Raw genomic sequence first — 27,411 nt, 5'->3', positions numbered from 1 at the left:
AAGATAAGTAATGGCCGCTGATCACGAAATTGACGCACCACTGCGTATGCACTTCCACTACAACTCTAACTTCCTTTCTTTCTTCCAATTCACACTTCTTCGCTAAAAACACTAAAACGCTTCGTTTTTGTCATCATTTCCAGTTCAAAACAAACACGACGGCGACGATTCTCCGATTGAGCAGGTGGCGCTGACGGTTCCAGTCACCGACGATCCATCACTGCCTGTGTTCACTTTCCGAACATGGATACTTGGAACCCTAGCGTGCGCTCTTCTCTCATTCCTCAACCAGTTTTTCTGGTACCGCCGGGAGCCAATATCCATGACCGCGATCTCGGCGCAGATCGCGGTGGTTCCGATGGGGCACTTGATGGCGGCAACGGTGACGAAGCGAGTGTTCATGAAGGGGACGAAGTTGGAGTTCACGCTGAATCCGGGGAACTTCAACGTGAAGGAGCACGTGCTCATCACCATCTTCGCCAATTCTGGAGCCGCTAGTGTTTACGCCATCCATTTCGTCAGCATCGTTAAAGTCTTTTACAAGAGAGAGATGTCCATTTTTGTGGCGTGGCTTGTTGTGATAACTACGCACTTATTGGGCTTCTGTTGGGCCGGGCTTTTTCGCCGTTACTTGGTTGAGCCCGCTGCCATGTGGTGGCCACAATATCTTGTTCAGGTCTCGCTCTTCAGGTGCGCAACATACGTAAAGTTGAAAATGCTATTTATTTATCTCAATATTTTATTTATTTTATAATTTCTTTTGGTTACTTTACCTCTTTTATGATTTTATTTAATAACCTTTTACATAAGTTATTTTAAGATCTACCCAATATTTCAAATTTTATTAATTTTTAATTTATTATTTTATAAATTATTTTTATTATGAGTATAAAATGTGAGTAAAAATTAAAGATTTTATTTGATATCTAAATTAAGTTATAATTTTATGTAATTAAATTAGAAAATTGACTACAATTAATTAGTTTATTAAAATTGTAAATTCTAAAAAATTAATTGTTATTGGTCATTACCATGTAAGCTCAAATATATATCACTCTTATCATTATTAATACATAAGTTAGCACAAATTAGTTTAATTTTTATTAGTTATTAGTATTTAAGCTCAAATAAATATTTGTCTGAAAATTAAGTGTTTATAATTTTTTTAAAAAATCTAAAAGTTATCGTAATTTTAAAAAAGTGATTGATTTGTACATTTAAGAGAGTTATAAAATCCTAAAAATTTAAATAAAAAAGGGGAAAAAAGTTAAAAGAATCTAATCTAACTTTATAATGAAGTTTTTGTTGGCCTATCACCCAAAACCACCGCCAAATTTGCATCTAATTTTTAAAACCAAATAAATCAAAGTTATATGGGATTATATTAGAGGTATAAATTAAGATAAAAATAAGAATTTAAAAAAGATAAAAATTAAAAATCTCAAGGATTAAACAATAATACACAATCAACAATAAATGTGGAAGAGAGATTTCCTTTTATAGAGATTAATTTATTAGTTTGTGCAATGCATATATTTTTTAATAATAAATGAACATATATGTGGTAAAAATATTTTAAATAATAATTTTTTAGGCTTAATGTGTCAAAATCTTAGTCATTAAACAAGTTTTGATTTTGTTTGGGGTTGAAAGATGATGAATTAGAGTTAAATATAAGAGAGACAAGGGAGAAAGAACAAGAAGTGTCACGTTATTATATAATTACCCTAGTTAACCATTACTTGGTTCTATAACAATATTTTTGTATGATTATCATTAACTAGTTTTATAGATCTAATTATTGTGGACTTTTTTTTTTTTATAACAATATAATTTTTTTTTTACCATAACTCACAACTCTTATGGTCTTTTATTTCTTTTAAACGAAACATCATTGAATCAGACTTATTACCCTTCACCAACAGGACTCACTACTACAACTTCAATAAAAAATAATATAAAAGCAATTTTAAGTATTTTTGATTTTGAAATTGAGTATTTTAAAGACACTTCAAACTCTCTTCCTGACTACCTCACTCATGAATATTTACAGGACAAATAATATGCCTAGAAAGGCAATCACAAACCCCTCGAGGGGTGGTAAGACAAATAAAGGATGAGTCAGACTTGCTCTAACTCTAAAAAAATCAAAATCTGCCTCGGCAAAATCAAAACCAACATCTTCAGGGTCATCCATTCTAACTGGGTCATTCACCAAAAAAGCTATCTAGATTGTGGAGTCATCAACCCAACAGTTTATGATTCCAAAAATAGAGTCATCCAAAAAGAATGATTATTCTTCCCAATCTAAAACAGTAAAACAAACCAAAGCAGATTATGTTTTACCAATCAATACCCTCCTAGCTATCTAACAAGGAAGTCTAAGCCAATTACCAAAAAAATCATGGGTAGACAGGTCTCTAAAGATGAAATTGATTTAAATTTAGCAAGCTTAAACATTATTATCCAATTTTTAAACTAACCCAAAAAACTATCAGTTTTTTAAGAGAAACCAATGAGGCTATCAATTTATTACAAGAAAAACAAATCATCAACACTTCATCAAACCTTTCCCATAACATTACAAAAGAAAATTTTTCCTCAGTTATCCAAATGGAATCAAAATTCTAGGACAAAAATTCCTACAAAGCCATAGTAAAAGTCTTCCTACCGAGATTTCATTTTAGACCAACAGCTTTAAACAAAACAAGACAATTCTATGAATTCATTCTAGTGGATTTATAATATCCTCAATTTTTTATTTCAAAATAAATAAATTTTATAGCAAAAGAGAAAAATAAAAGAACTTTCATTCTATTTTATAAATTTAAGGATTGAATAAAAACAAAACTCACATTTTTCTTATGAAAATTTTATAAGATTCTAAAGTATTTAAAACTTCAAAAGAATAAATTCGAGACTCTAAAGTAATAAATAAAACTTAAATTTACATCTAACACATTATCTGGTTCACGTGGTATATATATAAGTTCAGAATATCATTAAGAACATCTCCAAAAGTATTTATTACAACAAAATTCACCAAAACATTATAAATTCTAAAATTTGACATTAAAGAAATATTTGCATAACTTAGTCAACATGAAATGTAATTAGGATAAAATATTATAATTTATTAAACTGTTCTAATCCCTACAAAGCAACCTTCCTTCAAATACCACTGGATTATGATCCTAAAACTGACCAGTCATCTTTATCTCTTCGTTTTCATTACCTGAAAATATTAGTAAGGGTGAGTATCTTCCGCTCCACTAAATCTCTTTGCTCGACATAAAATTTATATAATACAAAAAACATTGGCTAATATATTTCTAACACACATCAATTAACAATAACACTCAAAACATACAAATCATCATCAAAGCAAAGCACACATCCAACAAATCAATCATTTTTGTAATTATTTATGACATATTTTCTACACTAATCTATATGTCATAATACATGTATTCTATCACATCAATCAATATGTTACAATAAGTGTGTCCTAATTGCACCCGTCAATGTATTACGACCCATATATCATAACAGCACTAAATCAATATGTTATAATGTATATATTATAATCATACAATCTCTATACTACTTCATGTTCATCACAATTTTACATTCATTACACTTTCATATTCATTGCCCCTGAGATCCCTTGAGGACTTCATAGCATAGATAGCTGCTAGTTAGCCGCAGTAACACGGATACACGTGTGCCGACCTGGCCCCTTTTAGCAAAAGTATAGTCAAGGGTCTCTTTAAGAAATGAGTGTGTGGCCTGTGAATGTTTTCACTTTCAGCAAATCATTGTGCACCCGTTTACGATTAGCATTCACTATCCTCATTTTCCCAAGATTTTCCAAATCTTCTCTAGATTCTATACTCCTAGTGTATCTCTGTAACTATCTATACTTACTCTCAACTATTCTTATTCTTTTTCATATCCTTCTCATAGATCAACATATCATAATACGTGAGTCTTGATCATATAACTTAATGTATTATTATACACGTATTGTAAGTACACCTTTTGATGTACCACAATACCTGTATCATAATCATATCCATCAATCTATTCTGGCTCACACATTATAATCACATTTCTCACAATTCCATTATCATGTCATATCATTTCATTTTATACATAAAACTTTTTCTTCTTTTGAGAACAATACGACATTTTTCATTAATAACCTATCTCTACCCATTTCAACATACCTTAATCATCAACAAACATTCATCTAACATAGAAGATTCTCAAACAATTTCATACCACACAAATCAATACAATGTGCCGGAGGTCGGACACCTTCAGACTCAGCCCAAGCATACAATCCAGCATACACACTTTCTCATTAAAAACAAAGTGGTCTATCCTAAAGTTCAATATCACTTGTTCATACATAAATAATAGTAAAATCTTAAAAATTTCTCAGAAGTTTAGTTACTCTTCTTTTCACTAGAAAATTTTATCTAGATGATCTTTGCATTAAATTATTAGTTTCTCATACCTAAAATTTTATTTTTAGTAATACAATTTAGAGAATTATTGGGGTTCTATTACCCAAAACAAAATACTGAATTTAGGGTTCATAAGGGACTTTTCATGTCAAACTCTATCCTACACATTAGATTTTTAAGAAAACTTAGTATTTTAGGGTTCCAATAGAAACTTAGTATTTTCGAGCCAAAATACGAAGAAGGAGTTAGGGTTTGGGATCAATTCTCCTTACTTGGAAATGGGTCTCTCAAGTCAAGCTTTCCTAAAGATCCAAGGGAGAGGCACAACATCCTAGTAGAGGATATCGTCTTAGGGGTTAAGGTTTCCTTGAGTATTAAAAAGTAGAAACCTTTAGATCGTATAAAATTGAGAAATAAGAATGAAGTTAAAGAATTAAACTCAAAGAAACTTACTTGGATCTGAATGGTTGAGTTTCCAAGCTCGGATTCAAAGGAAGATTGAAGTTTAGATGATGATTTCTGAGAAGAGAGGGTGAGAGATAAGAGAGAACAGAGGGAAGGTCAAAATTTTGGATTGTAATCTAAGTTTTATAGGTTGAAGGCCCTTAAATACCCCTTAACTCGTGATATTCTCGCTACAGCGAGCCCTTCTCTCGCTGTAGCGAAAAAATCAGATAAAATTTTTCTTTGTTGTCTATCATTCTAGCTATAGCGAGAGCTCTTCGCTGTAGTGAAAGAATCCTCGCTACAGCGAGAGGGCATTAGAATGTCTGATTCTAGACGTGTCTTTCTCGTTACAGTAAGAGATATCTCGTTACAACAAGATACCTTGTACCTAAAACTCATATTTTTCTATACAAGGGTCACAAAATTAAGGGTGTTACAGGATTCAGATTCAGTTTTAATAAAACACTATAAGGATAAAAAAAAGATCCTAATACAATCACCTATTCTACGATCTAAATCCTTAAAATCCTAACTCCAAAAGACTTCAGGAAAAACTTGAACTCTTATAAAAAAAATTTCCAACCATTTGACCCAGTAGGATATAATTACTGGAATTACATAGATGCTTGGACTAGACTATTTTGGCATTAAAATAAACTTAACTAACATTCTTGGTTAATTTATTTTAAGAAAAAATAAACTTTACAATTTATAAATTTATAAATTGCTTTTTCCAATAGTGAGACTTCTTTGGACCTATAGAAGCAATCTTTCTGTCTCAGGTAAAAGAAGGATATGATCACTTCAAGAAAAGATATGCTTCTGAATCAAGAATTCAAACAGATCTCAAATATTTTTTTGTCTTTAGGTATTCTCATGGCAATATAGATACAACAAGACAGAAAATCAAGACATTCTTCTAATACTACAAAGGCATACTTTTGTTGAATGGTGAAACCAGTTTGATGCATTTTATGCTGGATTGCTTGGTGTAAACAACTAGTTTTGTGTGAATCCCTAATTTTTCAAAGTATCTGATCCATATACCTCACAATTTCTCAATCAAAAATCTTAAATTGCAGCCTTTCTAACAGGATGTAATTTCAAAGATAATCTAAAGAACAACTTAAAAGAAGTTTTCCATCTCCTTCAAAAAGAAAAAGAAGTAGAATCATCAAAGAAAGAATCAAAAGATCTTTGTCAGAATGAAAATGATTGTTTTGGTATAGATCTAGAAAACTTGTAATAGGTACTGTAGAAATAGTTCCTGTTAATTAATCAGAACTGTAGAAATAGTAATCTTAAGAATTATATATAAGAAATCCTCGACCATGTTTGAGGTACCTTTTCATTTAGCAATTCAGTTAGTGTTTTAAGAGAGAGAAGTTATGATGAGATAGTCTCTTGTAAGCTTTTCTTTCGAGGTTTTTAAATAAAAGTTACTGTCCTCCAACTTGCTTTCTTCCTTCCTCCCTTCACCAGTCCTGAGCTGGTTCTACCGTCGCTCCAGTGTTCTATGTTTTAACATTTCATTTATATTTCTGTATATTTATATTTTACATTCCATTTAGTAGTCCTATTACTACCTACTTTTCTTTCAGTTTTTATTTTTTCTTGATTCAACTTTAGGTTCTCTGGTATATATATATATGTATATGTATGTATATATTCCTATTCTCCACGAGGTCTATATTGACTAGAGGTTATAGGTAGGTTTAGGGTTATCTAGAAACAAGTAATCTACCAAAACTACTATAATTTAGAACATGAAATGTAGAAGTATATGTAAGAATAAAGTAATACCAAAACTAGAAATGCAGAAAGTAAAACATTTAAAGCATAGACACCATAGTGATGATAGAACCAAGTCATGACCAATGGAAGGAGAAATAAAATAAAGTTGTAACGACGATAATCTGAGCAAAACTAGCTAGAGGGAGAAGAGAAATAATAAATTATAGAAAGATACTTTATTAAAAGTAAGAAAACTTTACAAGATTATCTCAAAGTCTCTCTCACTAAAGTCTCTCTTTAAAATTTGTAAAATGAAAAAGTGTTTTATAATATGGTCGATGACTCCTTATATAGAGATTGAATATATTACTTCTACACTTTAGGTATGTCTATTGAAAATATTTTTAAAGTACAGGTAAAATTTTTAATCTTCATCTAAGTTAATTCCAAAATAATCATCTTTGTTCTAGTAAAAATCATCTGATAGGAGTTTTGAAGATGAAGTTTCATCATAAATTACTTTCGAGTATTCTTTAAGTTGTTTGTCTTTCTAGATTACTTGAAGAACATCCTTCAAATTTTTGGCAAGAACTTCTTTTGAGCTACTTCCTACGAGTAAAGCTGCTAGTCTTTCCTTCTAGTTGAAGAGTAGACAAGTATCTAAATCTACAACCTTTAAGAATTGGGAGTTTGATATAAACTAATTATTGACTTGGTAGCAAATAATTTTAAGTGCTTTTGATTTTCAAATTGAGTATCTCAAGGGCCCTACCAATTCTCTCCCTAACTACCTTACCTATAAATATTAATAAGAAAAGTAGGATGCTTAAAATGGAAATTTTAGCCCTTTTCAAAGGAGGCAAAAGTAGATGGGTCAGAATAGTTCTGAACTTCCCAAGTCCAATAAAAACAAGATTTGGGTCATTCACTCTGATTAGGTCATCCACCTAGAAATTAATCGAGTATGAAGAGTCATATACTCAAAATACTGAGGATAAACTTAAAGTTGATTCATCCACTCAAAAACTTATTTCAATTGAAACCTTCAATTTTTGAAGGTTATAGATCTAGATACTTGTCTGTTCCTCAACCAAAAGGCCAAACTAGTAGCTTTCCTAGTAGAAAGTAGCCCTAAAGAAGCTCTTACTAAAATTTCAAGGATGTTCTTCAAGTAATCCAGAAAGAGAAATAATTCAAAGAACTTTTGAAAGTAATTTATGATGAAATTTTATCTTTAAAACTTTTATCAGACGAGTCCTACTAGAATGAAGATAATTATTTTGAAATTAATTTAGATGAAGATTAAAAATTTTACTTGTACTATAGAAATAGTTCCAATAGACATAACTTGAATTGTAGAAATAGTATATTCAATCTCAACATAAGGAGTAATCAACCATATTGAGGCATCCTTTCATTCTACAAATTTTAGAGAAAGACTTTAGTGAAAGAAGCTCTGAGATAATTTTGTAAATTTTTCTTACTTTTAATAAAATCTCTTTCTATAATTTATTATCTCTCTTTTGCGTCTAGCTAATTCTACTCAAACTACCATCATTCTAGCTTTATTTTATTCTTCTTTTCACTAGTCCTAACCTAGTTCTATCACCGCTCTGGTGTTTTATGCTTTAAGTTTTTACTTTCTGCATTTCTATTTCTCTTATTACTTTATTCCTATATATACTTTTGCATTTCATGTTATAAATTATAGTGGTTCTTCTATTGTTTACTTTTTGTTAAGATAACCCTAAACTCTCTATAACCTTTGGTCAATTTATGCATGATGAAGAAAATATATATATTATATACCTTGGGTAGTTGGATCAACAAATAAAAAGACTGAAAAGAAAGTAAGCAGTAACAAGACTACTAAATGAAATATAGAATGTAAATATGTAGAAATATAAAAATATTAAAACATAGAACACTAGAGTGGCGGTATAACCAACATAGGACTAGTGAAGGGAGAAATGAAGAAAGCTGGACGACAGTAGTTCAAAAAACTAAACCAACTCAGAGGGATATCTATACTAATTTTTAAATATAGACCTGACAGTAGGACTATAATTATCTTCATTAATATTTTCTTGTATTACAGATTTATAAACTAGTATAGATATTCCTAGTCTAAATGTATTATCTATCCCTCTTAAATCTACATTTATTGTGGAATTTTCTATCAAATGTCTTGATATCTCTCTCATTATTTGAGGATTTTGTATTTTTATAGATGAAGATCTATTCATTCTAAGTCTTACTATTCCATTGAGTTCTTCTATGATATTTCTTATTTCAGTATTATATATTTTTCTAGATTCTTGTTCTTCTTGTATAATCCATTCTTTTGGGATTTTTAATTTTGTATGTTTTAATTTTTTAGAAACTTGAACCATACTCCTATTAAGATTGGCTTATATTACTATGGTTTCATCACTAGGGTTTTTTTTTAGCCTGAAATCCACCGTTTACTTTTGTGATTTTGTAATATACCTTATATATTAAATAGAAATGATTGTAAGAACTATCTACTATGATCTAGTGATTTTATAAATATCTTTACAACTTTTAAAGTTTTTTCATTATTTAGACTCAAAAAAGTTTGAAAAGAAATTAAAGAAAGTTTGTTCATCATAGAGGTTACTTTTTAAGGCTGCAATTATTGAATATCTCATTCTTAATAATTTCATATCTCTTAAGAGTACTAAGATAGCTTATAGTTTGGTTTAATGCTGATTGAATCAAACCTAAATGAATAAAATTAAATCCATTTTTTTTGTTTTTGTAATATATGATATTCTAATAATTGTATATTTTTTTTCCCTTAAATTCTTGGGTAGGAATACTCAATTTTATAAAATTTTTTATTATAATTAAAAAACCATAATAATCTTTGTTGATATATATCTTTTGTCTTTTATAATTGGTATTGACTAATTATATAAAGAGTTTTTATATCACCTATTATAATTTATTGTGAAATTATTCCTGACAAAGGTGAGACTCCATCCTCTGTCATATGTCATATGGGACCACTATTCTAGTTGTCCAATGCTTAACCAACTCTTACTACCATACCTGAGTTTAAACTTAAAATACTCTTTCTACTAAGTTTAATTCGTAAACTAAACTTAAAATTAATTTCTCTCTCCCCTCTTAAAATCAAAATCTGTTAGGCTTTGATACTAACTACTAATTTTAAAATTTTGTTTAACAAAATAAAACACACACACACACACACACACACACACATATATATATATATATATATATATATATAACAATGATATTAATATAAAATTTTTGTATTTTGACCTTGTTGATCAAACACATAAAGGTTTCTTCTGGATTATCAGAATCAACCTTTACAGAATCATTATCTTCAGGAAGTTCTACTTTCTCAATGCCAGAATCATTATCTAACTGAGAAAGAATAACTTGATAAATTTGTTGTTGATCTTTGATTTCTCTGATCTCTTTCTTGAGATTATTTATCTCAATCTGGAGATCTCAGATATAGCTCGAAGTGGATTAAAGAAAATAAAAAAACACTTCTTAAAAGACTGAAAGGAAAGTAGGCAGTAGCAGGACTACTAAATGATATGCAGAAATTAAAAGTGCAGTATGTAAAACAGTTAACACATAAAGAAACTAGAACGGTGGTATAACCAACCCAGATCTAGTGAAGGGAGAAGAGAAAAATGCCGGAGCGACGGTAGTCCGAACAGGACCGGCTAAGAGGGAGAAGAGAGGAAAGTAATTTGAAACAGCAAATTTTATTGAAAGATCTCAAAGAAGAAGAAGGCTTACAAGAAGTTTTTCTCTCAGAGCTTCTCTCTCTTAAATCTCTCTTATGTTGCTAAATGAAAGGGTACCTCACAATGTGGTCGAGGCCTCCTTATAAAGGAAATTAAAAAGTACTATTTCTACAGTTTCGGTTGGTAACTGGAACTATTAACTATAGTACCGGTTTCTAAAGATCATGGATGTCAATACCGAAACAATCATCTTCATTTTGATTTTCTTCAATATTGGCATCTTGGTTAGAAGATTCTCCTTCTTCTTGGCTTTGCAATAACAGGAGAACGTCTTGAACATTTTTCTTCATTTTTTCTTTGGTATCGCATCCTGATAAGAATGCTGCAATTTTGGATTTCTGATTAAGGAATTGAAATGTTGCTGGGTCAGCTAGATTTAATAATTTGGGATTTTTCCCAAAATATTCAGCAACTCCTTCTGGTCTGGCATGTTCCGCATTGAATTGATTCCACCATTTTACAAAGGAATACCTGTGCAACAAAGGGAGAGTGTCTTCATTTTCTGTCTTGCCATATCTGTATTGCCATGAGAATACCCATGCTAGGGCAAAGTCAGAGAAGTATTTAAGATCTGCTGGAATTCTTGATTCTCGCAGATATCTGCCTTTGTAAATTTTGTATCCTTCTTTGACAGGTGTGGGAAGGATGTCTTCAATTGGCCCAAAATAATCCCACCATTGGAGGAACCAATTTGGAAAGTCATAATTCTGATTCCTTTTAAAATATATTAACCAAGAATGTCGGTTAAGTTTATTTTGGAACCAGAAAGTTCTTGTCCATGCGTCAATGTAATCCCAATAATTATAACCTACTGGATCGAATGGTTGGGAAAACTTTTTATAAGAATTCAGATTTTTTCCAAAAGCCTTTGGAGTTAAGACTTTCAGGATCTGGATTGTTGAATGGGTTGTAATTGAAGGATCTTTATGGTCTTTGTAGTGTTTAATGGAAACAGAATCTGAATCCACTAAAATAAACTCATAAAACTGCCTAGTTTTATTAGCCTGGTATGGTCTGAAATGAAATCCTGGTGGAAAGACTTTAGTAATTGCCTTGTATGGGTTTTTGTCCCAAAATTCAGGTTCCATTTGTATAACTGAGGAGAATTTTCCTTTAGCTACATAATGGTTAGGATTTGAAGTTTTTTGTTTTCCTTTTTGAAGGTCAAGTGTCCCTTCTATTTTATTGGTTATTGTTTTCTGGGATTGGTTGAAGGACTGGAGTATAGTGTTTAGGCTGGCTAAATCTATTTCCATATCTTCTTCAGAGGCAATGTCTGCCCATGATTTATTTGGTAGGCTACTCAAGCTTCCTTGTTGGACAGCTAAGAGTGTACTAATTGGGAGAGCATAATCTGCTTTGGTTTGTTTTGTGGTTTTGACAATAGAATTAGTCTTTTTGGAAGATTCTTTTGGAGTTCCAGATTGCTGAGTTGATGACTCAACAATTTGGATGGCTTTTTGAGTCGATGACTCAATGGGGGTAGATGACCCAGAAGAAGAGGTTTTTGAATCTGCTGAAGCAGATTGTGGTTTTGATTTGTTTAGAGTCAAGGCCAACCTGACTTTGCCTCCTCTGGTGGTTCCTCCCTTGGAAGGGGTAATTGCCTTTCTAGGCATCTTACTTATCCTATAAATATTCACGGGTAAGGTAATCAGGAAGAGAGTTTGAAGTGCCTTTGAGATACTCAATGTCAAAATCAAAAACACTTAAGATTGCTTGCCATCTTGCAAAAATTTGTTTTGAGGCAAGATTTTTAACATCCTTTTGTAAGATTTCTTTGGCAGACTTACAGTCTACTCTAATTAAAATTTTTTGATTTAATAAATCAGATTGAAATTTTGAAACGCATAAAACTATTGCTAAAACTTCCTTTTTAACAGTAGAATAATTCTGTTGTGCAGAATTCCAATGTTTTGAAGTGTATGCAATGATATGCTCATGAGACTCGATTTTTTGTTTAAGGATACCTCCATAACCTATGTCTGAGGCATCAGTTTCAACGATTTTGAAGGCTTGAGGAATGGGAAGATACAGACAATTTATCTTCCTAACTTTGTTTTTGATTTCTTTGACGACATTAGTATGGACATCAGTCCAAGGGGGAGGATTCTTTCTAAGCCTATCATGTAAAGGCTTGATGATGTTATTTAGGTGGGGGATGAAATCCCCTACGTAATTGAGGCATCCCAAAAATCTCTGTAATTGGGTTTTATCAAGAATCCTGTCAGGAAATCTATCAGCAAATTCAATGGACCTACTGATAGGGATAATGGTACCTTGGTGGATATTATGTCCAAGGAATCTGATATTGGTTTGAAAGAGACTAATTTTTGATTTTGAAACGGCAAGACCGTTTTGTTTAATAACATTGATAAAAACATTTATATGTTTAAAATGTTGATCAATGGATTGGGAAAAAAATTAAAACATCGTCAATGTAGACAATGACAAATTTTGAATAAGGATTGAAAATGTCATTCATGATTTTTTGAAATTCAGAAGGAGCATTTTTTAGACCAAAGGGCATAACATTCCATTCGTAATGCCCAAAGGGAACAGTAAAGACAGTTTTGTACCTATCATTTTCGCAAATTTGGATTTGCCAAAATCCAGATTTCATATCGAATTTTGAAAAGATCTTAGCAGAATTAAGTCTGTTAAGAAGATCTTTTTTATTGGGGATAGGATGCCTAATCCATTGAAGGGCTTGATTGAGGGGTTTGTAATTGATGACAAGTCTGGGAGTACCTCTCTCAATCTCAGCAGGTTTATTAACATAAAAAGTGGAGCAAGACCAAGGACTCTTGCTCTTCCTAATAAGATTTTTGTCTAAGAGATCTGTAATCTCTTTCTGACAATAATGAAGGAGTTCTTCATTCATCTGTATTGGTCTTGCTTTAGTAGGAATCTGGCTATCCCTAAAACCTGACTCATAAGGAAGACTGACAATATGTTTTTTCCTATTCCAGAAGGCGCTGGGTAGGTCAGAACATATAGAAGCTTGGATGTTTCTTAAAAGGGATTGGATTTTCTTCTGGAGAGAAGGACCTTGTAATTGTTTTTCAATGTTGGCAAAAGAAACTTCTTCTTTTAGAAAATTAATTTGATTAATTTTGTTTTGAATAGAATTAATATTTTTTGTAAATGGTTTGTTAGAAAACTTGAAAATTACCTGTTTTCCTAAATGACGAGTGGAAATACCATCTTTCGAAATTTGTAGAGGGAAAAGAGTTTTTATAAAAGGTGTTCCCAAAATAACTTCATTTTTTAAATTTTTTACAAGAAGAAAATTTGTCTCAATCTTAAGCCCTTGATTTTCAATCACGGCTTTAGAAAGTTTGTAGTTAATTTTCAGTTTTGAACCACTAGCAGTGCTGAGTTTTTCAGAGGTTTTTTCAAAATATTTTGTAGGAATTAATCCTTCTAAAATACAGTTTGAATCAGCACCTGTATCAAAGAGGGCCAAAGTATCAAGAAAAAAATCATCAATAACGATTCTGATATTAATATAAAATTTTTGTATTTTGACCTTGTTGATCAAACACATAAAGGTTTCTTCTGGATTATCAGAATCAACCTTTACAGAATCATTATCTTCAGGAAGTTCTACTTTCTCAATGTCAGAATCATTATCTAACTGAGAAAGAATAACTTGATGAATTTGTTGTTGATCTTTGATTTCTCTGATCTCTTTCTTGAGATTATTTATCTCAATCTGGAGATCTTGTATAGTGGTTGGTTTAATACTAGAATTCTTTTCTAATCTTTTGAAAATATTTGTAATGTCAAATTTGTTTGAAGTAAAATATTCTTTGGGTTTAGGTTTATTTTCTAAAACCTCTTTGAATTTATTTAAAAATTCTTTTCTATCTTGAGAATCCGAAATAGAGCTTATAGCTTCAAAAAGAAGATCTTGTTCTTTTGTCAAAACATTGCTGTATTCAAAAGAAACAAAGAACATAAGAAGCTGGTGGCTATAGTAAAAGAATTTTCAGAATTTTGTAAAAAAAAAAAAAAAAAAAAAAAAAAAGTTCACAAATAACCAGATCCAGTTGAATAAGTTATAATTAATTAACAGATGTATTGTTATGGAACCAAATGAGGGTGATGAGCCAGATGTTTTTTATATCATGTCTAGACTCTTACGCTCTTTCTCTCGCATTTCCTTCCGTTCTGGCTCCAGTTCCTCCTCCTCCTCTCCAACTAAAACCAATCTCTTTGATGACCAGGAGAAACATTCTCCTGAAATCACACCCAAACACAATCTCTTTGACGAAGAAGTTTGTTTTGAAGAGATAAATCAGAGTATGGACGACTGGACTATCCCAGTCATTCCTCAGGATACATTATATGTTCCTGAAGACCAACCCAAGAAAAACAGTTCTGATTATATTATCAAAACTGTTGAAAATAATATCCCTTTAGGAAAAGGTATAGGGGAAGAATTTCATCTCCTGTCTAAATCCTCTCTCAACGATCATAAAAGAAAATACAAATACCTTCACATAGGATGTGTTCAGGTAGCAATTAAACCTTTGATAGACATAGGCATAGATGCTGCTGTCTTAATTTGTCTAAGAGATATTCGTCATAATAAGTTTGATGATTCTCTTATAGGAACAGTTGAAACCAGTCTCGGTCAGGGTCCGATTTATTTTAACTGTTTTCCCAACAAAACTGTGAGTCTTATGGATGAACACATCCTAGACTCCTTGTTTCTCAATATTTGCTTTCATGGGTTAGACATGAAAGAGGGATCTATTCTCGCAGCCTTAATCTATAGGATTCAGTACAAGGTCATGAACTCTTGTGCTTCTAGAGTCCTTCTTAAACCTCAAAAAGGAGAAACTACTTTGTTTATTACTGATATGACAAAGGCCAATGTTTCTCTACCTAGAATTATCAAATGGGATGAGGTTACTCTCCCAGAAAAATGGGTGATGGATAAAGCCTCACCCAGTGTTCCTCGTCCTGCTCCTCAAATTCAGGACATTTCACAGGACAATTCTGGAAAGGTTGAAATAACCTTTGATAGGAGAAACTCTTTCTCCTCAAGGATCGATGCTTATAGTAATCGATCTGACTTTGTCTCTGCTAAAAGATCTTTCTCTTCTAGATCTTATATTAGACCTGATATTCCTAGGTCTGTTAATCTTGACCCCTCTCTAAATCTTCAAGGTTTAGACACTTCTTCTAGGATTCCTAGAAATGTTTATCAGACTTCTGAAAAAGAAGACGAAAATCAGAGTATCCAATCTCCAACTTACTCTTCCCTTAATGAGTCTTATGATGTTATCTCATAAATTCATTATAGATAAGGAAACCCTTAGGAAAGATTTCTACTCTGAGGAATGGAAACCTCAAAGAGAGTGGTTCTTTCAAAAATATAGGGGAAAAGATAGGACTGCTATCCAAGAGAAATTCTATCAATTTCTCGAAAAAGTCAAACAAAATATTCCATTCTTTGATTGGTATCATGCTTATACCATTCATAACAATATTGATTATCCATGGCAAGAGGATGTTATTAGTATCTCCTCTGCTAATGTTATATCTTGGCAAATCAAAGACGGACAAATTGTCCAAAGTGATTTACCACCCACATCTCAATACCAATTACCCAATTTGAAAGACAAAAGCGGTAACCCTGATACTGCCACTCCTTTTAAGTCAAAAAACCTTGAAGAGTCTATCACTCCTCATGATATCCAAGGCCTTATGGAACAGGCCAATTATACTAATAAATACCTTCAGGTTTTGGGAGAAAAAATCTCTGTTAATACTGTCAAACCCAAAATTGAAGAAGTAGCTTCTTCATCCTCCCAACCACAATTAGAAAAACCTCTGTTTAAACCTTTTAAGATTAGTGCCAAAGCTAAGCAGAAAATCTTAGAACTCAGGCAAAAGGAAAAAGCCAAGGTAAACGAGGAAAACCAAAACGAGTTGCTTAGTAAAATCACTAGCCTCCTCACTACCATTCCAGACACTCCTCAACCCTCTGAAAAATCTAGTGCTAAACCCAGGACTAGGTCTCTTGCCAAAACTGTCAATGCCATTTCCAAGGCTGATTCAGAACATTGTTCTGAAACAGATTCTGTCTTAGCTATCAATCCAATCAATAATTGGAAAAATTCCTCCAAGCTTTATTATAATAGAGTTACTGCTCCTGATCTTATTTTAGAAGAAAAACAAGATTTTATTCAAAGTTTTAATTCTAATGATATTTATATTTGGAATATCGATGGATTATCTGAATATAATATCATTGCCAAACTTCAAAATATGTCGGTTGTAGCTATGGGCTATTTTACTAATCAAAATATGCCTAAAGATACCATTGTCTATATTCTCGTTGCCGGTTTTACTGGCCAACTCAAAGGTTGGTGGGATAATTATCTCACTGAAACTGATAGAGATAACATCCTCTCTGCAGTTAAAATTGATGATAAAGGAAAAACCATTGTTAATGACAATGAGCGTCTCCCTGATGCTGTGTATACGTTGTTATACACTATATCCCAACATTTTCTTGGTGATCCTTCTCTTTGGAGAGAAAGATCAGGAGAACTTCTTTCAAATCTCAAATGTGATTCCTTGGAACATTTCAAGTGGTATAAAGATACCTTTATGTCTAGGGTCCTTACTAGGGAAGATTGTAACCAAGCCTATTGGAAAGAAAAATATCTTGATGGTCTTCCTAAAGCATTCGGAGATCTTATTAGAAGTAAACTCCGAAGTCGTTCTCCTACTGGAGAAATCAATTATGATAATTATGATTATGGACAGCTTACTGCTATTATTATCCATAGTGGTATTAAAGCTTGCCAGAAAGATAAACTCCAAAAACAACTTGTTAAAGAAAAAGGTTTGAGCAAGAAAGAATTAGGTTCATTCTGCGAACAGTTTGGTCTTCCATCCTGCTCTCCCAAAAAGAAGAAACATGCCCCTAAGAAAGAGGCTGTAGAACCTTACAAAAAGCCCTACAAACGCAGGTACAATAGAAAACCCAGTCCTAAGAAACAAGGGGATAATGTCATCCCCACCAATATTCCCAAAAAACCTAGAACAGGCATAACCTGTTACAATTGTGGTAAACTTGGCCATATTAGTAAATACTGCAGGTTAAAAAAGAAAATTAGTAGTCTTAATTTGGATCCTTCTTTAGAAGACCAGATTAACCATCTTTTGGCTGATTCCTCTAGTGAAGACGCTGATAAAGAATCTGAAGAGGATGTTAACCAAATTCAAAATGATGACCAAGCTTCTTCTTCTGACAGTGATGAAACTCCAGAAATCAATGTTTTGATAAAAGAACAAGATCTTCTTTTTGAAACTATAAGCTCTATTTCGGATTCTCAAGATAGAAAAGAATTTTTAAATAAATTCAAAGAGGTTTTAGAAAATAAACCTAAACCCAAAGAATATTTTACTTCAAACAAATTTGACATTACAAATATTTTCAAAAGATTAGAAAAGAATTCTAGTATTAAACCAACCACTATACAAGATCTCCAGATTGAGATAAATAATCTCAAGAAAGAGATCAGAGAAATCAAAGATCAACAACAAATTCATCAAGTTATTCTTTCTCAGTTAGATAATGATTCTGACATTGAGAAAGTAGAACTTCCTGAAGATAATGATTCTGTAAAGGTTGATTCTGATAATCCAGAAGAAACCTTTATGTGTTTGATCAACAAGGTCAAAATACAAAAATTTTATATTAATATCAGAATCGTTATTGATGATTTTTTTCTTGATACTTTGGCCCTCTTTGATACAGGTGCTGATTCAAACTGTATTTTAGAAGGATTAATTCCTACAAAATATTTTGAAAAAACCTCTGAAAAACTCAGCACTGCTAGTGGTTCAAAACTGAAAATTAACTACAAACTTTCTAAAGCCGTGATTGAAAATCAAGGGCTTAAGATTGAGACAAATTTTCTTCTTGTAAAAAATTTAAAAAATGAAGTTATTTTGGGAACACCTTTTATAAAAACTCTTTTCCCTCTACAAATTTCGAAAGATGGTATTTCCACTCGTCATTTAGGAAAACAGGTAATTTTCAAGTTTTCTAACAAACCATTTACAAAAAATATTAATTCTATTCAAAACAAAATTAATCAAATTAATTTTCTAAAAGAAGAAGTTTCTTTTGCCAACATTGAAAAACAATTACAAGGTCCTTCTCTCCAGAAGAAAATCCAATCCCTTTTAAGAAACATCCAAGCTTCTATATGTTCTGACCTACCCAGCGCCTTCTGGAATAGGAAAAAACATATTGTCAGTCTTCCTTATGAGTCAGGTTTTAGGGATAGCCAGATTCCTACTAAAGCAAGACCAATACAGATGAATGAAGAACTCCTTCATTATTGTCAGAAAGAGATTACAGATCTCTTAGACAAAAATCTTATTAGGAAGAGCAAGAGTCCTTGGTCTTGCTCCGCTTTTTATGTTAATAAACCTGCTGAGATTGAGAGAGGTACTCCCAGACTTGTCATCAATTACAAACCCCTCAATCAAGCCCTTCAATGGATTAGGCATCCTATCCCCAATAAAAAAGATCTTCTTAACAGACTTAATTCTGCTAAGATCTTTTCAAAATTCGATATGAAATCTGGATTTTGGCAAATCCAAATTTGCGAAAATGATAGGTACAAAACTGTCTTTACTGTTCCCTTTGGGCATTACGAATGGAATGTTATGCCCTTTGGTCTAAAAAATGCTCCTTCTGAATTTCAAAAAATCATGAATGACATTTTCAATCCTTATTCAAAATTTGTCATTGTCTACATTGACGATGTTTTAATTTTTTTCCCAATCCATTGATCAACATTTTAAACATATAAATGTTTTTATCAATGTTATTAAACAAAACGGTCTTGCCGTTTCAAAATCAAAAATTAGTCTCTTTCAAACCAATATCAGATTCCTTGGACATAATATCCACCAAGGTACCATTATCCCTATCAGTAGGTCCATTGAATTTGCTGATAGATTTCCTGACAGGATTCTTGATAAAACCCAATTACAGAGATTTTTGGGATGCCTCAATTACGTAGGGGATTTCATCCCCCACCTAAATAACATCATCAAGCCTTTACATGATAGGCTTAGAAAGAATCCTCCCCCTTGGACTGATGTCCATACTAATGTCGTCAAAGAAATCAAAAACAAAGTTAGGAAGATAAATTGTCTGTATCTTCCCATTCCTCAAGCCTTCAAAATCGTTGAAACTGATGCCTCAGACATAGGTTATGGAGGTATCCTTAAACAAAAAATCGAGTCTCATGAGCATATCATTGCATACACTTCAAAACATTGGAATTCTGCACAACAGAATTATTCTACTGTTAAAAAGGAAGTTTTAGCAATAGTTTTATGCGTTTCAAAATTTCAATCTGATTTATTAAATCAAAAAATTTTAATTAGAGTAGACTGTAAGTCTGCCAAAGAAATCTTACAAAAGGATGTTAAAAATCTTGCCTCAAAACAAATTTTTGCAAGATGGCAAGCAATCTTAAGTGTTTTTGATTTTGACATTGAGTATCTCAAAGGCACTTCAAACTCTCTTCCTGATTACCTTACCCGTGAATATTTATAGGATAAGTAAGATGCCTAGAAAGGCAATTACCCCTTCCAAGGGAGGAACCACCAGAGGAGGCAAAGTCAGGTTGGCCCTGACTCTAAACAAATCAAAACCACAATCTGCTTCAGCAGATTCAAAAACCTCTTCTTCTGGGTCATCTACCCCCATTGAGTCATCGACTCAAAAAGCCATCCAAATTGTTGAGTCATCAACTCAGCAATCTGGAACTCCAAAAGAATCTTCCAAAAAGACTGATTCTATTATCAAAACCACAAAACAAACCAAAGCAGATTATGCTCTCCCAATTAGTACACTCTTAGCTGTCCAACAAGGAAGCTTGAGTAGCCTACCAAATAAATCATGGGCAGACATTGCCTCTGAAGAAGATATGGAAATAGATTTAGCCAGCCTAAACACTATACTCCAGTCCTTCAACCAATCCCAGAAAACAATAACCAATAAAATAGAAGGGACACTTGACCTTCAAAAAGGAAAACAAAAAACTTCAAATCCTAACCATTATGTAGCTAAAGGAAAATTCTCCTCAGTTATACAAATGGAACTTGAATTTTGGGACAAAAACCCATACAAGGCAATTACTAAAGTCTTTCCACCAGGATTTCATTTCAGACCATACCAGGCTAATAAAACTAGGCAGTTTTATGAGTTTATTTTAGTGGATTCAGATTCTGTTTCCATTAAACACTACAAAGACCATAAAGATCCTTCAATTACAACCCATTCAACAATCCAGATCCTGAAAGTCTTAACTCCAAAGGCTTTTGGAAAAAATCTGAATTCTTATAAAAAGTTTTCCCAACCATTCGATCCAGTAGGTTATAATTATTGGGATTACATTGACGCATGGACAAGAACTTTCTGGTTCCAAAATAAACTTAACCGACATTCTTGGTTAATATATTTTAAAAGGAATCAGAATTATGACTTTCCAAATTGGTTCCTCCAATGGTGGGATTATTTTGGGCCAATTGAAGACATCCTTCCCACACCTGTCAAAGAAGGATACAAAATTTACAAAGGCAGATATCTGCGAGAATCAAGAATTCCAGCAGATCTTAAATACTTCTCTGACTTTGCCCTAGCATGGGTATTCTCATGGCAATACAGATATGGCAAGACAGAAAATGAAGACACTCTCCCTTTGTTGTACAGGTATTCCTTTGTAAAATGGTGGAATCAATTCAATGCGGAACATGCCGGACCAGAAGGAGTTGCTGAATATTTTGGGAAAAATCCCAAATTATTAAATCTAGTTGACCCAGTAACATTTCAATTCCTTAATCAGAAATCCAAAATTGCAGCATTCTTATCAGGATGCGATACCAAAGAAAAAATGAAGAAAAATCTTCAAGACGTTCTCCTGTTATTGCAAAGCCAAGAAGAAGGAGAATCTTCTAACCAAGATGCCAATATTGAAGAAAATCAAAATGAAGATGATTGTTTCGGTATTGACATCCATGATCTTTAGAAACCGGTACTATAGTTAATAGTTCCAGTTACCAACCGAAACTGTAGAAATAGTACTTTTTAATTTCCTTTATAAGGAGGCCTCGACCACATTGTGAGGTACCCTTTCATTTAGCAACATAAGAGAGATTTAAGAGAGAGAAGCTCTGAGAGAAAAACTTCTTGTAAGCCTTCTTCTTCTTTGAGATCTTTCAATAAAATTTGCTGTTTCAAATTACTTTCCTCTCTTCTCCCTCTTAGCCGGTCCTGTTCGGACTACCGTCGCTCCGGCATTTTTCTCTTCTCCCTTCACTAGATCTGGGTTGGTTATACCACCGTTCTAGTTTCTTTATGTGTTAACTGTTTTACATACTGCACTTTTAATAACCAATGAAAGTTAAGCTATTGGAATGAAAAATTTTAATAAAGCAATTTTAATCGATTTTTATTCTAATTTAATTCTATAGAATTTATAATTTAGATATCAAATAAAGTTTTGAATTCTCACTCACACTTTATACTCATAAATAAAATAATTTATATAATAATCAGTTAAAACTCAATAAAATTTAAGATGTTAAATCCTTGCTTATCGTATGATTTTGAGAGCTGCATATCTAAATAAACAAAAGTATTACTTTACATTTTTTATATAACAATATTATTGATCTTTTATATTTATCTGTTTGTGTTAGATTATTTAAATATTTTAAAATAATACGTTTACTGCAATATAAATTATTATTTAAAAATACAATTGATAAATAAAAATTTCAAAAATAAGTTACATTTTATGTATTTTATGAATCATCCTTTAAATATTATACTAATTATATATTATTTTAAAGTTTTCACATCTGTTATTCGTATATTAATATATTTTTTATAATTTTTTATTTAACATGATGTATATATACAATGTTTCTATTTCTTTTAAAAATAAAGTTAAAAATTTTGAATTGGACGAATAGTGTAAGAAAGGAGTGAAATAATTGGATGAAATATTAAAAAAGTGGAGGATAAAAATATATTTATAGCTTAACAAATAGTACTTCTTGAAGTTGTGCTCTGTGTCCTGTATAGATATAGATCACCGAGGGTGGCAATGTTTTAGAGACTCAAGTTAAGAAAAGGTAAAAACGTAGGAAAATACACTAAAAGTAAAAATTACCAATTAGAAATAATTATAATTTACTAAAATGTACTTTTGTTTCGATTTATGTTCTTTTTATATTCTTCTCTTACCAAATAACTTAAAATTTACCTATTTTTTTAAACACTTTCTTCTTATCCAAGTTTTTTTTTTCTCTTTCTCAAATCAAATAAATTGTAAGAAATTTTTTTTAACGGCCGTTTGCTTTTGAGAAAATATATTTTATACTGATTTTTTATTTTTACTTTTAATTATTATAATATCAATTTATTTTAGTATAGAAAATAGTAAAATAATAAAAAATTTACTTTTTATACACAATTTTAAAGACAAGACATAAACTAAAAATAAGATAACATTTTTATAACTAAAAATAAATTTTTCTTTTTTATAACTAAACACCTTAATTTTCAAATTTTATATCTCAACTTGTTCTCTAATTTTGAAATTATTTCAAATTTAAAAATTTTCACCCACGTTGAAATGTTGTTCCACTATAGTTGAGTGCATCTTTTTCTGTTTTTGAACATTATTTAAACAATCATGTCACTATAATTGCTAGAGTAATGATGTCACACACATATTTGAGAATAACTATCATGCTCACTGAATGATGTGATTATACCTAAATAATGCTTCTAGCTTGATATTAGTTCATTTCTTTAATATCAAATTTATACAACTTAAAGGACTTTGTACTGAGCACAGTAACTGACAGAATGGAGAACATTTCTCATGGTGACAATATTCATTTTATGTATTAATGAACATGTTTTAGTGGTAGAAATTTATTTAAAATACACTAAATAAGGTTGCGACTCATATATTATTGAGACTTTATGTACATTTTACTCGATAATAAAGATGAAGGACATGTTGTAGCATTCTTTTATTGAGAAATTTACATTTGTGAAGATAAATGAATATTATTTTGTGGTCTTTTATTTCTAATTCCATGCTTTGCAATCAATTTGATAATTTTTGCACAAAATAATGGATGCCAGGGCACTACACGAGAAAGAAGAGAGGCCAAAGGGCGGGTTAACTCGGAATCAGTTCTTTCTCATAGCATTTGTTTGTAGTTTTGCTTATTATGTGTTTCCAGGCTACTTGTTCCCTATGTTAACATCACTTTCCTGGATCTGTTGGGTGTTTCCCACTTCTATTATAGCACAACAGTTAGGTTCAGGGCTGCATGGACTTGGACTTGGAGTTGTTGGTTTCGATTGGTCCACTATAAGTGCTTATCTTGGTAGCCCTTTGGCTAGTCCTTGGTTTGCTACGGTTAATGTCGCTGTTGGTTTTGTTATTTTCATATATGTACTTACACCCATTGCTTATTGGCTGAATATCTATGAGGCAAGAAGATTTCCTATATTTTCAGATGATCTATTCATGTCCAATGGCAAAAAATACAACATCTCAGATATTATAGACTCCAATTTTCACCTTGACTTAGAAACTTATGAGCGACATGGCCCTCTTTATCTTAGCATCAACTTTGCTATGGCATATGGGTTTGGTTTTGCTTGCCTTTCAGCAACCCTTGTACATGTGTTGCTCTTCCATGGAAGGTACAAGTTTCACATTTCTTTTTATCTTGAACATTGATTAATCCATCTACTTTGTCAATGTGGTTGAAATAAGTGATCCAATGGTGCAGTGAAATATTGAAACTTAGCAAGTCTGCTTTCCAAGAGAAGATAGATATACACACAAAGCTTATGAGAAAGCATTATAAGCAAGTTCCTGAATGGTGGTTTGTTTGCATTCTTTTGTTCAACATCACGGTAATTATGTTTATGTGTGAGTATTTTGACGACAAACTCCAGCTGCCATGGTGGGGTGTGCTATTAGCTTGTGCTGTTGCCATGTTGTTCACACTTCCAATTGGAATAATAAGAGCCACAACAAATCAGGTACTGGTCTATGCTATAACATACACGTTCTGGTTTTGATTATTTAATGACAAATTCTTATGATGCTATTACAAAGGTTAACTTTGAAAGGCTTAAAAAATAAAGGTGTTACGTTGCCTCTCATGATTGGAAGTAGTTTAATATTGTCCCTTGTATTATCAAATGGGTAACGTCAACATTTTTCTCCATTCCTGGGAAGGCTCCAGCTTTGAATGTGATAACAGAGTATATAATTGGATACATCTACCCGGGATATCCTATTGCTAACATCCTGTTTAAAGTGTATGGGAACGGAAGTATGAGACAGGGGATTTCTTTTTTACAAGACTTCAAGCTTGGCCATTACATGAAGATTCCTCCTAGAGTGATGTTCATAGCACAGGTTCGCAATCCTAATCTCCTTGTGAATTTTTTAGGTTGAGTAACGATACTTGCATAATTTCTCACTTACATATTCGTAAGTAGTCAGATGCAAGTCATTGAATATTGCTTGGTCCCACTGAAACTTGTTGCTAAATAGTCCACACTCCACATTATGCACATCTCACGTAGCTTTTGAAAGTATCTATTTTCCTTTTTTATTTCCAATTGAGTCCTAATTGTAATCACTCTAGTATGTAATATCATTCCTTCACTTGCATTACTCCTTTTTAGATTCTTGGGACCACTATATCTGCATTGATGCATTTAGGAACAGCTTGGTGGCTCATTAACACTATTCCAAATATATGCAATAGAGAGTTGCTTCCAGTGGGTAGCCCATGGACATGCCCAAGTGATCATGTATTCTATGATGCGTCTGTGATATGGGGCTTGATAGGGCCTCGTAGAATTTTTGGAGATATTGGACATTACACGGCCATCAATTGGTTCTTTTTAGTTGGGGCTATTGCTCCTACCTTAGTTTGGGTAGCACATAAGGCCTTTCCAAATAGACAATGGATTAGACTAGTCAATATTCCTGTGCTATTGGCAGCAGTTGCTGAAATGCCTCCAGGTACACCAGTGAACTACACTAGTTGGGTTCTTGTTGGATTTGCCTCAGGGTTTATTGCTTACCGCTACTATCGTGGATGGTGGAGCCGACATAACTATGCTTTATCTGGAGGACTTGATGCTGGATTAGCCTTCATGGGAGTGCTACTTTACTTGTGTTTAGGGATGGAGCAGATCAACCTAAACTGGTGGGGCAATGACTCGGATGGATGTCCATTAGCTTCATGTCCTACCGCTCAAGAGATCATAATTGAGGGGTGTCCTCTTTACTGAATTATAAGTGTCAGTTATGTAGCTGTAATAGTAGCATAGTCATTCATATATGTGAAAGAAAAAGGTTTTTTATGCACACCTACATAATTCTTGATTCTTCAATGTCTGTAGAGATTGAGGATTGAATTTGGATAATTTTTCATATCAATGTAATGAAATGTTAAATGACTGTGGGAATTTGTGTAAATTTGCATTCTATTTCATGCCTAGCAATTCACTTTTGTGGTACATACTCTCCTACAAAAAATAACTTAATGATGCAGAACAAATATAAAAAATAAATGTTGGACTATGGAAATGGAATTTGATTTTCAAATTGTCATCGTTTTGGATTTCGTTGCTATGGACATGTGTCTTGCACGGATCAATTTGCATTGGTTCTTTCTTTTCTTTTTTTCGTCATGGCATTGGTTCAGTCCTTGCTAGAATAGTGAAATGCCTTAAGAAGGTTGTCTTACTATAACATCAACAACTTCAAAACTACTTGGTTTCACATATATCATGTGGTTGGAGGTTTAAATTGGAAATTATATTATATTATGAAGATTTCTTGAGTACCTCGTTAAATTGGAGGGTTTTGGAATCCCTGACTAAAATCTAATGCCCTAACCACAAGTGTGCTTGCTATGCTATACCATTGTAACGATGAAATTTTTAACATTGTAATATAGTCCTCACATATAATCTAATTTTTAATTTTTAGTTTGATTCTAATTAGGTGATAGAATCCCAAATTCTCCTGTTGTGTATTCTAAGCTTGAACAAACTTAACACACCCCTTAAATAATTACTTTCCCTTAAAAAAGTTATGAGACCTATTATATTCTGCCACTTAGCAGAGGATATTAATACTCTTCAAATTTTAAAGGCATCAGAATAGTGTCCTCCAAATTTACATAATTAGGATTGATTCTACGTTACCGTGAAAAAATTAATAAAAATGTTATTTATATAATATAAATTCAGTGATTAAAATGAAGAAAAACATTCAAAATTATTTATGATGTAAAGTTCTTATCAAACAAAATTTCTTTTATCATATTCTAATACAATCAACTATCCTATAAGATAGTGCACTATTTTTGTAAGAACATTATTAAATGATACAAAGTAAATTTAATAAAAAAAAGTGATAAATTACTAGTTTAAACTTTGTTGGTTAATTGATAAATTAAAAATAAGTAAAATATGTGGTGTCCTAAAAATTGAGAGGGAATACAAAGTCATTCTTAAGTGTATTAAAAATAATTTTATATTTAAATAATTACTAAATTTTTATTTGCTCACCAATCCTAAAAGATGCGTTCGTATTTCTTGCTATAGACACCCTATACATTGCATATTCTTACAATAAAAGAAAGTATCGTTGGACAATAACTCGTAAGAGAAAAGAGAGACGTGGAACTGTGCATTGCAGAAAAAATAAAGTAGGGGCAGCAAGATAAGGTTATCCTTTTTTAGGGTTTTTAAATTTTTTTATTTTATATGCACTATTCGGTTGGATATAGTTACCACTGAGTTTACTTTCAAAACGTAAATGGAA

The 27,411-nt window shown here is 32.0% G+C and overlaps 1 protein-coding gene across 1 annotated transcript; it reads left to right on the top strand.

The window, feature by feature from the left end:
- Positions 1-25,914, top strand: LOC113858593 (oligopeptide transporter 7-like). Its single transcript, XM_027491296.1, has 6 exons — positions 1-44; positions 144-690; positions 23,685-24,254; positions 24,344-24,599; positions 24,799-24,981; positions 25,254-25,914. The coding sequence occupies exons 1-6, from the start codon at positions 11-13 to the stop codon at positions 25,866-25,868; spliced, it is 2,205 nt and encodes a 734-aa protein (XP_027347097.1). The 5' UTR covers positions 1-10; the 3' UTR covers positions 25,869-25,914.
- Positions 25,915-27,411: the final 1,497 nt, after the last annotated feature.

Source organism: Abrus precatorius, unplaced genomic scaffold (genome assembly GCF_003935025.1).
Source record: "Abrus precatorius isolate BTA unplaced genomic scaffold, Abrus_2018 Scaffold2, whole genome shotgun sequence".
In the NCBI taxonomy this organism is placed as follows: Eukaryota; Viridiplantae; Streptophyta; class Magnoliopsida; order Fabales; family Fabaceae; genus Abrus; species Abrus precatorius.
This window is presented reverse-complemented; position numbering and strand designations above follow the sequence as displayed.